Consider the following 15,117-nt stretch of genomic DNA (forward strand, 5'->3'; position numbering starts at 1 on the left):
CAAATCGAACTTATTTTTTTTCGACTTCAAGTCTAGCACACACAAATGACACTTATGGCCACGTCGATTTTCAAATCGTATAACTCCGAAAGATAATATCAATTCGAAATCTAATTCGAAGTTCAAGGATGTCCATACCCATGAAATATTCACCTGAATATCCATCGTTAATACCCATTACCCTAAAGTTTTCACTCCACAGGGTGATTTGTAGCACGCAACACTCTCTAATTCCATCGATGACATAATTGAATTGACCATTATTATGATCTGAATAATTCAAGCCCAGTCACTCCGTAATGTACGGACTCTTAACCGTAATAAAATCCAAACTGATTTATTAAAGTAGGAAATAGTGTAGTCGCTATAACATTAGCTGTATCGGGCAAAGGATCAAAGTTTCAAATAACCCCAATTCAATAACAATAATAACCAATAACGACCGTGGTCTCTTTGAAGCGAATCGTGCTCGGCGCTGTTGCTTTTCGAACCATGTCAAATGCAAGATCGGAGGGATGATTGCTTTGAAATATTTCAGGGGATTAGTAATTTTCTGCCTCCCTTATCTACCCCCCTGATCTGGCTGGAAGTCTGTTATAAACCTATAACTGTTTAAAATTGATTGAAAGGTGTTCTATAAAATGAAGTGAGCCATTAGGTCTCATCCCTTCTTCGAAGGCGTAATGGACAGAGGCAGGGGTTGATGTTGATAATTTGGTGCGTTTTTTTTTGAGAGCCGACGCTGACAGATTTGAGAAATTCGATTAATCCGGTCGATTTTATCAGGGGTAAACAAATGGGTTTCTGAATAATATGATGATAATTATTTAGTCAGCATATATTTTCGAATAGTTTGAATTTACATTAAAAAAATAGCAAATAAATAATTAAAATTCAATACTAAACCAAAAGTGTATCGGGTGTGTCCATAGTGTAATAAACATAGATAGAAGGAGTATACGCAATTTTTACATGTCTCCAACATGGTTAGATTACGTTGTCGGATTCTGATATATTTTCAAATTCACAATTTTAGTATATCGTTACGAATGTATATTATATTAAATGAAATATATTTATTTGAATGATTCCCGATTGAATATGCATATTTGAATATTCGGAATCCGATATTTTTCCTAATTGTCGAAATTATACTATGCAGAATATTCATTATTTTCTGTATATACCTTCTGAAATTCATGGTTTGGCAACTATTGCTCTCATAGTGTCATCTGTTGTTGCACGTCGTTTGGCGCGTTTGAAGTTTGTTTTCTGAATTTCTGATATATTTAGGTATTCATCTCAATATATTTTGAGTTGATATGAATCATTGATTCACTATGGGACATAAGAAGTGCGTTCTTTGTGTAAAAACTCGCGAATGGAGTGAAATATCATATCATTGATATGTTTTAATTTCCGCACGCTTCATGTCAAATTTGATAGTTCATGATGCAGACAAAATTTGCTTACTGAAAATGACATATGCTCCCTCTATTTATGTTAATTACTCTGAGAGTGTTCCAAAAAACCAGGTAGCAGCCTAATGAAAAAATTGTCACCAGTTAATTTTTCTGAATTTTTCATGTTTTATAGAATATGACCTAAACAAGAGAGTCTATGGGTACAACTCAATCTTATTAATAGTTTTCGAGATTCGGACATACATGGTGTCGAAGTTCGAAAATGGCTTTTCTTTAAAGTGAACTTTCTCGTAGGAAAACATTTTGAATGAAACACTTTCGCGCGACAAATATTGCTTACTCATAAGATAATAATTTGGTTTTCAATAGAAATTATTGTTAGATACGGGGTGAATCAAACATTATTCAAAATGAAATTCGTTTAGTTCATAATTCACCCTGTAATGAAAAAAGTGGAATATTCAATTTTTTTGTCATTACTCTTAGTTTTAGTTCGATATATACAGGATATTTCCAAATTAGACGTTAATCTTGTAGGAAGTGTTAGTATGACTCCATTTGATGTCGTTTGAGCCATATTTAGTCATAACACTTCACGAGACATTTGAGCACTTGTGGTTTTTAAAAGATTTCTCAAATTATTTCTTTTTTCGTGAATTTTTTCTACCTTGACCAAATTTGATTATAATTTTGGATTATTTTCGTGGCCAGCGAGAAGTCCGGATCTAACACCGTTAGAATAGACGAAGTAGCTAGAAGATTGAGAGTAAATTTCAGGCAGAAACAATAAGAAAGAGGGCACGTGCTTGTAAAAGGAATTGTCGAAGTAATTTCAAACATAATTTATGAATAAATTTTGTACTAAAATTTTGAGATTAATTGCAATAAAAAAAATTAATTCATCACATTCCTTTCTTTGCTTTTTCCCCTTTCAAATCAAAATCTGTTGAAACGAAACTAGTGCCTTTATTCTAATGAAATCTTTTTTAGGAAATGAAGAAGGAATTCAGGAAATTTTCAAATTAATTTAGACATACATAAATTGTAGAATTCGAAAGTTTCAGGAAAATTCATATCAGAAATTCAATATTCTTTTCTTCATATACCAACTTTCAAATCATACGTATTCAACATCTAATACAGCATGGTTTTGCTTTTTTCATATACATATCACATCCTTTTCTGATGAAAATAATCCAAAATTCAAATCAAACTTGGTAACGTAGAAAAAATTGACGAAATATGAAGGGAGGTAAGAAATTTTTTAGAAATCAAATATCTCGAAAACTGTTGATTTTCGATTAACTATCAATTAATACAGCTCAATCGACAGAAAATGAGTAATACTAACACCTCCTTTAAGGTTCACGTCTTATTTGGAAGCACCCTGTGTGTAGAGATATTTCACGTTGAAAGATGAAGTAGAAAACCAATTTGTGAAATATGCAGCGTTTTTCGTTTTGTAAGACCCTGAGATATTATACGAGAAAAAAGAATGAAATAAACCAGAATTCTGATGTGCTTTTTGTTCAAACTAGTACAACTTCAAGTTTTTCATCTCTGAATATACGAGAAAGCGATTTTTCACACCCAATTAGTGGGATTACAGCGGCGTACTTCTGCTGGACGAATGGGTGACATTGTAGCGAAGAATTCCCAAAAGCTGTACGGGGTGTAAACAATGATGTAAAGGCGGTGATTAACCCACAACGGTTTGGCACCCCTCTCGTTGGGATGCACCCTTCTAACAAGATATTTACATAATTATTTGTAATATAACGAGGTATTTCATCTTGTAAATCGGGTTTGGATGATTCGGTAATAGCTTTTAACCACAGCTAAGCCCGCCATTTTTGGTTGCAAATCCAATATAAAAAAAAAATCCAGCAGCTTCTTCAATAGTTTTATAACACATTTTTGCGGTATTAACTTCCACGAAAATAATATCTCCACCCTTAAGTCATGATAATCAAATTTAGTTTTGTATAACATCCAGATTTTTGTGTTCGTAAATTTGAAATATCATATTGAATATTGATATATTTCTTTTTAGATTTTTCCAAGTATTTAATGTATTCAGTCCTTCCTTACATTGAAACATTTTTTACCCAAGTGTTTCGAATATTTCGCTATATCTAGGTTTCTGTTCGAAATATTCAAAAACTAAACGTTTTTTCAGTAATTTAATGGTCAATGTGATTCTTATAACAGATAATAGAAATTAATTTCTCTAATTCTGTGGTTATTCCGTTCATTCTTCCACATCTTGTAGAACAAAATCGTGCGAGAATATATCAGAAACGCACAGTTTTCATGGTTATATTTTATTATTCTATTTTGGCACTCCGAACTTTCCGCTACGGCTTTATCTGTCAATTCATCAAATTGCCTTAAAGAAATCAGTTCTGCCAACCAACATTTTTCAATGCAAAAATCACTAAATTATATTCATGGAAATATTTCATTAATTTCAAAGAAAATGCAATGAATTAGAGAAAATAATGTATAATACTCGTACAGAAGGCTCATTCTACCACTCGTTCATTCCAAAACTCGCCACTTCGTGGCTCGTTTTTGAATTTTGAACTCGTGGAAGAATATCAATGCCTTCTGCACTTGTATTATAAATAACTATACCGTTTCAAAGAAATAGAGTAAAAATGTTTCTTATTAAATGGGACACCCTATATTTTTCAACGCAGTTTTTTAGCCGCAGATTTGTCCAAAAGCATCCCGTTATTTTTTTTGATCCATTCTTCTCGATAACAAACTCATTCTCTTGTAATTAATTTTTTGCTGAAATTCACGGTTTATGAGAAAACAAATTATCAATAGATAATATATAGGTATAATATGGGGTGTCCCATTTAATTAGAAATTAAATGATTGGAAAATATTTATATATATGGTATCCCATCAAAAAATGTCAAAAAAGTCGAAAATCTGAATATCTTCGAAACGGATGACATTCTTGAAAAAACCGATAACGAGATGCTTTTCGACAAATTTGTGGCTAAAAAATATGAGGTGTCCCATTTAAGTAATCTTTATCTCTGAAACTATAAGTAATTTCTATGACCTATAATGAATATCATATAAGCCACAAAAAATTACTGAAGAAAGCGTTTTAGAATTTCTCGAATATCTCGAAAAAAAAACATGATAAAGCAAAATATTTGAAACAGTCATTTTCCAGAAACGCCCTGTAACTTTAGAACGAATCAACGTATCGCTGATCTGCTTGTGGTTGTCTATATTTCGAAGAAAGTGATCGGGGGTCCTTGAAAATTTATTTCTCTAAGTTTATAGTTCTCGAAATGCTTTCAATGAACATCGAATTTGAGACATCATGTACAGTCGAGTCGTGCAAAAAATAAAGTATACACCTACACCTCGGGAATGCTTTTTCAGATAAGGAGTTTGAATCAGAACATAGAAATAAAACTATTCTTCGTTTTCACGAATAGAAAACAACTCCCTCTCAATTCAGAACGTTAGACCCAATTTCAAACAGAACAAAACCGAGAACAAAGTAATCCAACGCGATACTTGTCGACACCTTCATTAAATCATAAATTCATTAAAGACGGAGATCGAAGCAGCTTGGCGAAGGGGCATAGAGGCGAGAAACGCCCGAATGCCAACGACCCAACCGCTCTTTCTTCTTCTTCTATTTGCCCGTCACGATTTTCCAGTGGAAATATATCCAGGGCCGGCATTAGGGGTGAAACAGCGAAGCGACCGTTTCAGTCGCCTCTATTTGAAGGGAGGTAATTCGCCCCAGTTTGCTGGCAACCTTTTCATATTTCATAGATCCGTCTGTCAAAATTTCCTGCGATAAAAATCCCCAAACATTGTCAAAAAAAAATAAACCCAGTAGAAACGACTTTAGAAAGAAACGATCATCAAAAACGCTAGAGAAATTTTAAAAGATAGGAGCTTTGAATGTTGTTATTGATGCTTGTTCAGCAGGGGCGCCTAAAAATTTGTTGCTTCAGGATTGTAAACGTTTCTGAAAAAAAGAAACCCAGTGGAAACGAATTTCGAAAGAAACGATTAGCAAAAACGCTATAGCGAAATCTAAAATGACAGAAGCGTTGAATGTTGTTATTGATGTTTTGCAGCAGGGGCGCCTAAAATTCGTTGCTTCAGTAATATAGGTAAAATATCAGAAAAAAATGAAGAAACCCAGTGAAAACGACTTTAAAAAGAAACGATTAGCAGAAAAGCTAGAGAAATCAAAAATAGTAGAAACTTTCAATGTTGTTATTGATGCTTTTCCAGCAGGAGTGCCTAAAAATTCGTTTCATCAGGATTGTAGGTAAAAATGTCTTAAAAAAATGAAGAAACCCTGTGGAAACGACTTTAGAAAGAAACGATTAGCAAAAACGCTAGAAAAAACAAAATGGCAGAAGCTTTGAATGTTGTTATTGACGCTTTTTCAGCAGGGGCACCTGAAAATTCGTTGCTTCAGGATTGTAAGTGAATATGTCAGAAAAAATTGAAGAAATCTAGTCGAAACGATCAGCAAAAATGCAAGACGAATCATCCATTGATGATTTGTTGCGGAAGTTTTGAATATTGTTATTTATGTTTTTTCAGCAGAGGCGCCTTAAAATTCGTTGCTTCAGTAAAATAGGTAAAATATCAGAAAAAAATGAAAAAACCCAGTGGAAACGACTTTATAAGGAAACGATTGGCAAAAAAGCTAGCGAAATCAAAAATGGTAGAAACTTTCAATGTTGTTATTGATGCTTTTCCAGCAAGGGCGCCTAAAAATTCGTTTCTTCAGTATTGTAGACGAAAACGTCATAAAAAAAATGAAGAAACCCAGTGGAAACGACTTTAGAAAGAAACGATTAGCAAAAACGCTAGAAAAAACAAAATGGCAGAATCTTTCAATGTTGTTATTGACGCTTTTTCAGCAGGGGCGCCTGAAAATTCGTTGCTTCAGGATTGTAAGTGAATATGTCAGAAAAAAATGAAGAAATCTAGTCGAAACGATCAGCAAAAATGCAAGACGAATCATCCATTGATGATTTGTTGTGGAAGTTTTGAATATTGTTATTTATGTTTTTTCAACAGGTGCGCCTAAAATTCGTTGCTTCAGAAATCCAGTGGAATTAATTTAAGAAAGAAACGATTAGCAAAAACGCCAAACAAATCGTCAATGGCAGGAGTTTTGAATGTTTTATTGAAGCTTTTTCAGGAGGGGCGTTGCTTCAGGATTATTGGTGAAAATGTCAGAAATAAAGAAAGAAACCCAGTGGAAACGGCTTTAGAAAGAAACGATTCTTTGCTTGAGGCGCCAAAATTGCTCGCGCCGGCCCTGCATCCTGCATCCATCAATAATCCGCTAATCGAATGAAGATAATTAAAACCTAGAAGTGGGCAAATTAAAAGATGGTGATGAACTTTCGGAGCCGGTCGCGAAATTGTCAATCAACTTCCAATCCGCTTCTCATTTCCAAAGTTGACGGAAATTGTTGAGTCTTATTCTGGAGAGAGCGGTATACGGCAGCAGTTTCGTTAAAAATACTGGCGAATATCGGTTGGCAGTCTCGCTCACTTAGATCGGCAATTAGGTGTCGTGCAAAAATGTCTGCTCTGGGAGGAAGTGTAGAAATCGGAAATTTTTTTTTTCGAGTACCTAGAACATGCGATAAAATTCTGGGAGGAATAGGAGAAATGGGTGAAGTAGTTAAGGGAGTTGATTAATTCAAAGATGCGTTCATGAGTCGTTAGGTCCCTTCATTAAAAAACAAATTGGATCGATCAGTGTTGACTTGTATAATTTTTGCTTCAGAGGTGCTCTACAAAACAGAGCCGAAAGGGTTGGAAATTTAGTTTTTCTACATTCATGCAAAAAGCAAAACTTTATTGAACTATATTTAGTGGAAAAAGAAGCTCTTTATTGCATTAGTGCAATAAAGTTTTTATTGCACTCATCTGTCATTCTACTTCAACGTGCTGTCACCAATTGACCATATTCACCGTCGCCATATTGTTATGCGACAATACCAACTACCCAGTGTTCCCAACGAAGAAATATTGAGTTTACTAGAAAAATTCCACAATATAAAGTTTATAAGTGAAGTTTATGTGTACCTTTTCTGGCTGCTACGCCAGATAGGCTTGTTTGGGACAACATTGTGCAAAAATTTCACCTTTTGGAAATAAAAAGATTAGTGAAAGGTGGTTTTCTGAACAAATTAATTGTGGCCGAGTGTATAAATGAATGCTTCGCTCCATTTTTGGAAATAGTCAGTGGAAGAATAGTCTTTATGGCTGATAGTATTTTTGATATTAGCGGTATTTTTGTAGTAAACTCAATATTTCTCCGTTGGGAACACTGGGTAGTTGGTATTGTCGGTGAATATGGTCAATATTGACCATATTCACCGTCGCCATATTGTTGTGCGACCATACCAACTACCCAGTGTTCCCAACGAAGAAATATTGAGTTTACTAGAAAAATTCTTCTAATATCAAAAATACTATCAGCCATAGAGATTATTCTTCCACTGACTATTCCCAAAAATGGAGAGAAGCCTTCATTTAATTAATTAATTTGTTCATAAAACCACCTTTCACTAATGTTTTTATTTCCAAAAGGTGAAATTTTTGCGAAATATTGTCCCAAACAAGCCTATCTGGTGTAGCAGCCAGAAAAGGTACACATAAACTTCACTTATAAACTTTATATTGTGGAATTTTTCTAGTAAACTCAATATTTCTTCGTTGGGAACACTGGGTAGTTGGTATTGTCGCATAACAATATGGCGACGGTGAATATGGTCAATTGTTCATTCACTTTCAACATTGAGGGTAAAAATAAAGTTTGAGTTAAATTGTTCGTAACGTATTCGTTCCTGTTTCAATGCAAATCGATATTAATAATAAAGTATTCAAGTTGCGCTTTTCATTTTCCTACACCTAGTGCCGCACCTCAATAAATCATTTTTTGCTTTTTGCATGAACGTAGAAAAAATGTTGTATGCAACTCGTGCAAAAATTGTTTATTGCACTTGTTGCATAAATAACTATTCATAAATGTAATATTAAACGGAACTAGTAAATCGAAAACTTTCATTCCAATTTCACTAAAGTGTTCAGGGTGGTTCACTTATCTTGTTAGCCCGATTTTCTCGAAAACGTCCGAATATTTTTTTTATTCTGTAAACGGCATCTTGTACAAGTCAATGGTGACTTGAGATGCGTGTTAAAATCGGCAAAAATACTAAAGACACCAGGAGTTGCGGCGCTTTCATTTTTTTTTCACAGATACATATCTTTTTTATTAGGCCATTCAAAAATTTTATTCTATTTTTTTTTCCAAATATAATGTTTTTCCATTTCAAACCGTTAGACATCTGTAGTGGGTTTTGTATTTATTCTTTTCCATTCATTTTTTTTATTGTGACACAGTGGCGGATTTACCAGCAGGTTCAGTATAGACTGAAGCCTATGGCGGCAAATTCTAACGGGCGGCAGTTTGAGCATATTAATTCTTTATTTTGATTCACAGAATTAAAAGAAAATATAACGTATACACACACAAAGTACCTACGAATTCCGAATTGGAGAAAAATTGAAATCAAATGATGGAGCACAAATCATAAAGTTGGAATTTTATTGATAGAAAAGGTAATTGATATGATTGTGAACTAATGTATCAAAATTCAATTGTATCTTAAAGTCAAGGAGGCTTTATACGAAACTATTTCTCTATACCATTTCAATTAATGAAATAAAACGGAAAAAAATAATAATGTTCACGTACAGGGTGATCTAATATTTACGAAAATAGGAAAAGTCCGAAATTTTCCTAGTCCGGATCTGATTTACTTGATTTCAGAAATATTGAAGGAAGGCGATAGTAAAGGGTGACATAACTTCAAAATTTGAAATTATTTGGTCGATTAGTTAAAGAGTTATTGAACTGTGAAATTTCACTCATACGATGAACATCACCCTGTGTATCCCAAACGAAGGCACTCAGGCGATTGAAATCTCTTGATATGAGTCCTCCATGATGACCTTATTTCATGGTATCCGTTTGTCGCATTCTTCCCGGGACACCCTGTATAATAGACCATTGGGTCGCAGTGAAACGGAACCTCCTTAATTAAATCTTTATCTTAAATCCTAAAATAAGTGGACTAAATAGTCCATTCATTCACATTTCTGGCAACTAAGTCCTGTTTATCGGTTTTTTGTCTAAGGACTGACGCACCGCTTGAACGAAATGAGGTGTAACGCGATCAAACAATATGAATCCTTACATATAAATTTATTATTCTTGAAGACCTTTAATATCAAAACTTCGGAACTAATCATAATAATCTTTATCGGTGTTAATATAAATATACTATATTATTCTCACATGCCAAACGCATCAGCGACTATATTATAAAAACCGCTCCTCTAAAATAAAATAATAAAATGAACAAAATCCACTAAAGTTGTATGGATTATCCAAAACGACCAAAAAAATTAATCAAAATTTAAATTAAAAGACTGAATAAACTGCCACATCTATTGAGTTGTTTCTAGTCTAGATATGATTTCTGATCTTTCGAACAGCGAGCGCTACATATTGTATTTTCTATAATGCTAAGTTAATCGTGATTCCGCATAGATGGCACATTATGTACGTGTGGCGTCCTCTTTGAGCAGATTCTACAACCATTGATTTATCATTTTTCTGGCGATTATATCTGATCTACCAAGGCCAAAAAAAAAATATGACATTATCAAAGCTTTGATGGTTCAAAATTAACCTTACTTTATCGGTTATTCAAAAATAAACGTGAATTTCGAAGGAATATAGTAACTAATGGGATATATTCATATTAATTGTTGATTTATAAAACACAATGAAGCGAGTTATCGTAGAAGAAAGTGACGGTGCGTTTTAATAAATACGTAATGTATATATGTTGACTTAACTTTATTCGTCTTTTCGCAGATTCAAGAAGTGAGGACGAGAATGTCTTATCCGGCAACGAGGACGAAGTTAATTCTGGAGAAGAAGAGAACTTTGCCAGTGATGAAGGTGAAACAAGTGATGACCAAGGCTCTGATGCTGAGAATGGTTCAAAGAATTCAGCATGGGCAGATTCAGTATCCAAGATTTTAAAAAGTAAACCTAAACCCAATAAACCTCTAGTGCTCTCTAAAGCAAAAAAATTGACTGATGTGAAAGCTAAACCTAAAGAATCAGAATTTGAAGTAGTACAGGAAGATGGGGAAATTAAAAAAGAACTGGTTGAAGATAAACCAGTCGAAGAAAAGAAAGAAACCAAGGTTAAGAGAAAAAGGGTAAGTCTTTAGTAACTACTTATTGATATTGAACAACTTGTTGATTCAAATATTTAAATGCAATATTCAGAGACATTACTTGATAATATTAAAATATAAAATGGTCTTTAACACATTAACTGCCACCTGTAGAGACGGCAGTCAAGTGACTTGATACTTGTAGCGCCAAACGAAACTGTGGCATATCCCGAAAATTGCTATGTGCTTTTCTCCACTAAGTATTGAAATAAAAAACGCATATCATAATTTAGAATTTCCCTTTATTTACGGAAATTATTTTGTATTGGTAGCCGGCTGTACAGGTCGCGTACAAGAGAATTTCGTATATTGGAAATCACTGATAATCCTATGCGGCAGTCAACATGTTAATACAGAAGTAATTGAAATAATTTATTGTGTTTGAATCTTGACTCAACATTTTTATTGTATCCCATGTACTAACACTGAAATCTCATACTTATTTATTTTTCAGACAAAAGAAATTCCCGGTTTAAGAGTGAAACCTGATATTTTGGAAAAAGATCGAGAGAGGATTCTTACTAAAGTAGCTACAAGGGGTGTTGTTCAGTTGTTTAATGCTGTTAGGAATCAACAGAAAGATATCAATAAAAAATTATATGAGGCTGGTCCTTTAGAAGTGAGAAAAGAAAAAGTAATGAAAAGTATTGATAAGAATACTTTCTTAGATACTTTAATGGGTCAGAAATCTGAACAAGTTGATGAAGTTCTGGCAAAAGAAGAACATATTCCAAAGAAAATTAAATTAGATAAAGAGGATAATAGCGGAAAAGTTTGGGATGTTCTGAAAGATAACTATATGATGGATGCTAAAATGAAGGATTGGGATAAAGAATTGGATAGTGACTTGGAATTAGAGACTGCATAAACAGTTTGTTTTTTTTGATAAATTGCTATACCAATAGATTGAATGAAAATTATGTTCTTTCTTCACTAAATTCAACATCCAAAATTAAAATGTACATATTATGAAGCTAGTGTTATCAACTGCATAGGTTAAATAAATACTTATGCTGTCATGATGGAATAAGAATTTTGTAATATTTTTACAATAAATGTTATTTATTATTTTTCATATTTATTTATTTAGACTCCGACAACCAGAAAGTAAATTGTGAAATTAGTGTATAATTTGTTTTATGAAATACTATTCCGTTTCAACTGACAATTTTAATTAAATAAAATACTGCACTACAATATTATTATTAAAAAATTGATGAGTTGAGGAACACCTATGTTTTTTTATATATAACTCAAAAAAGGAAATTCAAATTGCACTGATGCAAACCATATTCGTATAGTGAACACCATGAGTCTGGAAGAGATCTTCAGAAGACAATGAACGCACATTAGTGTAAATGAAAGTTCATTCATTTATTGATTACACCTTCCATGGGAACCCTTAATTGGGATAATTTCCACTTCTATCACAATAAATAAATGTGTAAATTGAATACAAAATAAAACCTTTGCATTATTCAATCCTAAAAATGTCATGACTATGATGAAAGATATTAAGGGCCGGTTGCAACATTGATTAAAAATTTAAACGTTGATTACTTTATGATTTCTCAAGAGAAATCAGAAATTAATCAATGTTTAGGCAAATGGTGCAACTGGCCCTAAGGGTATTCAGTATCATCTCAAAATAATTTTTGAATCTTTAAAATTCATAGATTGACTTCTCAAGTGAATAGGATCAATGTGATATTGTAACCAGTAACTACCAAGCTTGATTATATATACATATAATCTTCCAAACATAAACTACAACTTCCAGGGGGATTAGATGAAAATTTCCATATAACAATGATTTATAATAAATGTGTATAATTATTATTCATTACTGTCGAAGCAATAATAAACCAAATACAAAACATTTTAGCAGCATGATCAGTTTTGTTCCTTTTGATTGTAAATGAACATACATCTTTTAATTAATTTTACCTCTTCAATATTCAACTTCTACACTTCTTATCACATAGTTGCGCCGCCTCTGGAATTGTGAATAAGGTATTTTTTAGCGTGTTTTCGGTTAAAATAATGTGCGTGAAAATTGAATTGTATTGTGGTAAATAAAAGATTGTTAATAGTTAGACCATTTATTCAATATGCATTCAGGCCAAGATAAATTCAATATTTTTAATTCATTGACTGGTATTGTTGCTGGTTTAGAAGGTGAATATACAACAATCGATTTAAGAAACGAAGCCATAGTTACTGGAAAAATCGAAAGTGTTGATGGACAGATGAATATAAATATGGAGGACGTTACTTTTTATGATGCAAGAGGTACAATTAGTTCATAACATAACATATTTGATATCTATAGACCTATAGTTATTTTGATTTAAAAAATTTGAGGTTAATTAACTAATTATCTATAGAACATAGAAATGTCTTACTACTTCCAGTGGTGGCGAAAATTGAATATTCAAATTTTTGAATATTTCCTTTTCTTGTATTAGGTATATTTCGTTATGAATTAATGTTGTTTTTGGAATTTTAGGTATTAAACAATCCTTTGAAAAATTCTATGTCAAAGCTCGAACTATCCGCCATGTACATATTCCAAAAAATTTTTCTCCTGAGGAATTGTTTTCAAGACAAGAGAAGAAAATATTCAAGAAGAAGGAAGTAAAAGGAAAACGTACATTCAAAGAAATTCGTGCTAAAAGGAATAATGCAGAAACTATAAAAGAAGCTTTCAAAAAAGATTGAAAAATTCTTAGTTGAAAGAACTCTTGTTGAAGTTGGATGTTAATTACTTCGACATTGATTCTTTTTAAGTGATAGAGAAGTCTGATAGACTCCAATTCAACCTATACATTTTGTACTAATGAAATAAATACTAATAAAATAAATGACCATTTTTGTGGTATACTCTATGAGTTTTTTTCAACTTGTAAACGTCATTAAGACCATAACCTCTTAGCTATTGTTTTGGTTTGATAACGTTGAACCCGTTGCAATATTTACGAAAGAAATTCGATTAGTTGGGACGCCTCTTCAGATTTAAATGGGTAGAACCTCGAAGGTCGTTGTTTGTGGTATGAAAGGTGTAGGTAAAACAGCTATTCTGCATCAAGTTATTTATGGAAATGTAACAACAAAAACAGTAAGACTAGGTCACAACGTAGGAGAAACATAATTTAATTCAAATTCTTTCAAGGAATTCTATCCCACTATTGAGGATATTTATGTGGCTAATATTGAGTGTGATAAAGGTACACGAGAGAAAGTTAGATTTTACGATACGGCAGGTATAGAACAATCTCATACAAGCACAGCTAATGGTACTACAAATCAACAATTGCCAAGACATTACCTAGCCTGGGCAGATGGATATATTCTTGTTTATGATACTGAAAAATCGGAATCTCTTGATATACTAGTTGCATTGAAAAAAGATATAGATCGAAATAAAGATAAGAAAGAGGTAAAGTCTCCACAATGATCAATTTATGTTACTGTCTTTTTTTTTTAGGTCATTATTACTGTCATAGCTAATAAAACTAAAGAAGTAGAGAACAATGGATTTGAATCTACTATAAGTAAGGCAACTGCTTGGTGTAATCGAGAGAAATTGAGGCATTTTACTGTGAGTGCATTTGAAAGAAAGTCTCTCTATGAACCCTTCGTTTATATAACCAATAAATTAAACCCATCTCCAAATAAAAGTACTTTTACTCCATTGTCAATGACAAGAAAAGTCTTGAAGGATTCTGTAGGGTAAATTTTGAACTCTGTTATTATATTATATTATATTTATTCACCGTTAATGAATTTTTGAATATTTATTATTTATTTCGGCCTTATACAATTATGATCTGATTTCCTAAAATTGGCAGTGCTTATCAACTTTTTTTATAATCTATTTGATAGGAATGTCATATTCTTTCCTATTTATCTATTAATATTATTTTTGTCTCATATCTCGCAAATTGTGGTATTTTCCTACTTTCGAATTAGTACCCAAACTATATGATTTTGAATCGGTTCAGTATTGTATTTAACTAGTAAGTCGATTGATGGATTCACTTTTTTTTTTAGTTAAGTGTAATTCATTAATTGTGCCAAATTACTTGATCTCTTGAATAAATCTTATCATTTATAGTTGATTCCTGATAAAACTTGAATCATATTAATTGATTTGATATTAGAATATTGTTATTATCCAAATGTAGTCTCAATAAAATGCAGTTTTTGCAATCTTAAGTTTTATTGAATGATAATAGATTTCTTACACACTAGGAAAGTATTGGTTACTTTTCTTGAAATATAAAAATATGCAAATCATAAAGAACCAAACTCTGTTTTAGAAAAAAATATTGATTGTTGAACAACTTAG

The 15,117-nt window shown here is 32.5% G+C and overlaps 3 protein-coding genes across 3 annotated transcripts; all 3 read left to right on the forward strand.

Moving 5' to 3' along the window:
- Positions 1-10,175: 10,175 nt before the first annotated feature.
- LOC123679751 (RRP15-like protein) lies at positions 10,176-11,836 on the forward strand. Its single transcript, XM_045617218.1, has 3 exons — positions 10,176-10,334; positions 10,396-10,748; positions 11,221-11,836. The coding sequence occupies exons 1-3, from the start codon at positions 10,304-10,306 to the stop codon at positions 11,632-11,634; spliced, it is 798 nt and encodes a 265-aa protein (XP_045473174.1). The 5' UTR covers positions 10,176-10,303; the 3' UTR covers positions 11,635-11,836.
- Positions 11,837-12,762: 926 nt separating this feature from the next.
- On the forward strand, positions 12,763-13,649 carry LOC123680722 (U7 snRNA-associated Sm-like protein LSm10). Its single transcript, XM_045618766.1, has 2 exons — positions 12,763-13,058; positions 13,276-13,649. The coding sequence occupies exons 1-2, from the start codon at positions 12,878-12,880 to the stop codon at positions 13,485-13,487; spliced, it is 393 nt and encodes a 130-aa protein (XP_045474722.1). The 5' UTR covers positions 12,763-12,877; the 3' UTR covers positions 13,488-13,649.
- Positions 13,650-13,663: 14 nt separating this feature from the next.
- LOC123680713 (NF-kappa-B inhibitor-interacting Ras-like protein) lies at positions 13,664-14,978 on the forward strand. Its single transcript, XM_045618754.1, has 3 exons — positions 13,664-13,884; positions 13,939-14,205; positions 14,254-14,978. Exons 1-3 carry the CDS (start codon positions 13,786-13,788, stop codon positions 14,500-14,502), a joined length of 615 nt encoding a protein of 204 aa, XP_045474710.1. The 5' UTR covers positions 13,664-13,785; the 3' UTR covers positions 14,503-14,978.
- The last annotated feature ends 139 nt before the right edge of the window (positions 14,979-15,117 follow it).

This window comes from Harmonia axyridis, chromosome 1, assembly GCF_914767665.1.
Source record: "Harmonia axyridis chromosome 1, icHarAxyr1.1, whole genome shotgun sequence".
Classification (NCBI taxonomy): Eukaryota; Metazoa; Arthropoda; class Insecta; order Coleoptera; family Coccinellidae; genus Harmonia; species Harmonia axyridis.

What these genes read in the sequence shown, in the direction of transcription:
- LOC123680713 (XM_045618754.1), top strand. Translation starts at nt 13,786, where the DNA reads ATGGGTAGAACCTCGAAGGTCGTTGTTTGTGGTATGAAAGGTGTAGGT. An exon ending in GAAATGTAACAACAAAAACA is followed by an intron (nt 13,885 to 13,938) that starts GTAAGACTAGGT and finishes AATTCTTTCAAG; the next exon opens with GAATTCTATCCCACTATTGA. An exon ending in GAAATAAAGATAAGAAAGAG is followed by an intron (nt 14,206 to 14,253) that starts GTAAAGTCTCCA and finishes TTTTTTTTTTAG; the next exon opens with GTCATTATTACTGTCATAGC.
- LOC123680722 (XM_045618766.1), top strand. Translation starts at nt 12,878, where the DNA reads ATGCATTCAGGCCAAGATAAATTCAATATTTTTAATTCATTGACTGGT. An exon ending in TACTTTTTATGATGCAAGAG is followed by an intron (nt 13,059 to 13,275) that starts GTACAATTAGTT and finishes TTGGAATTTTAG; the next exon opens with GTATTAAACAATCCTTTGAA.
- LOC123679751 (XM_045617218.1), top strand. Translation starts at nt 10,304, where the DNA reads ATGAAGCGAGTTATCGTAGAAGAAAGTGACG. An exon ending in TATCGTAGAAGAAAGTGACG is followed by an intron (nt 10,335 to 10,395) that starts GTGCGTTTTAAT and finishes GTCTTTTCGCAG; the next exon opens with ATTCAAGAAGTGAGGACGAG. An exon ending in CCAAGGTTAAGAGAAAAAGG is followed by an intron (nt 10,749 to 11,220) that starts GTAAGTCTTTAG and finishes TTTATTTTTCAG; the next exon opens with ACAAAAGAAATTCCCGGTTT.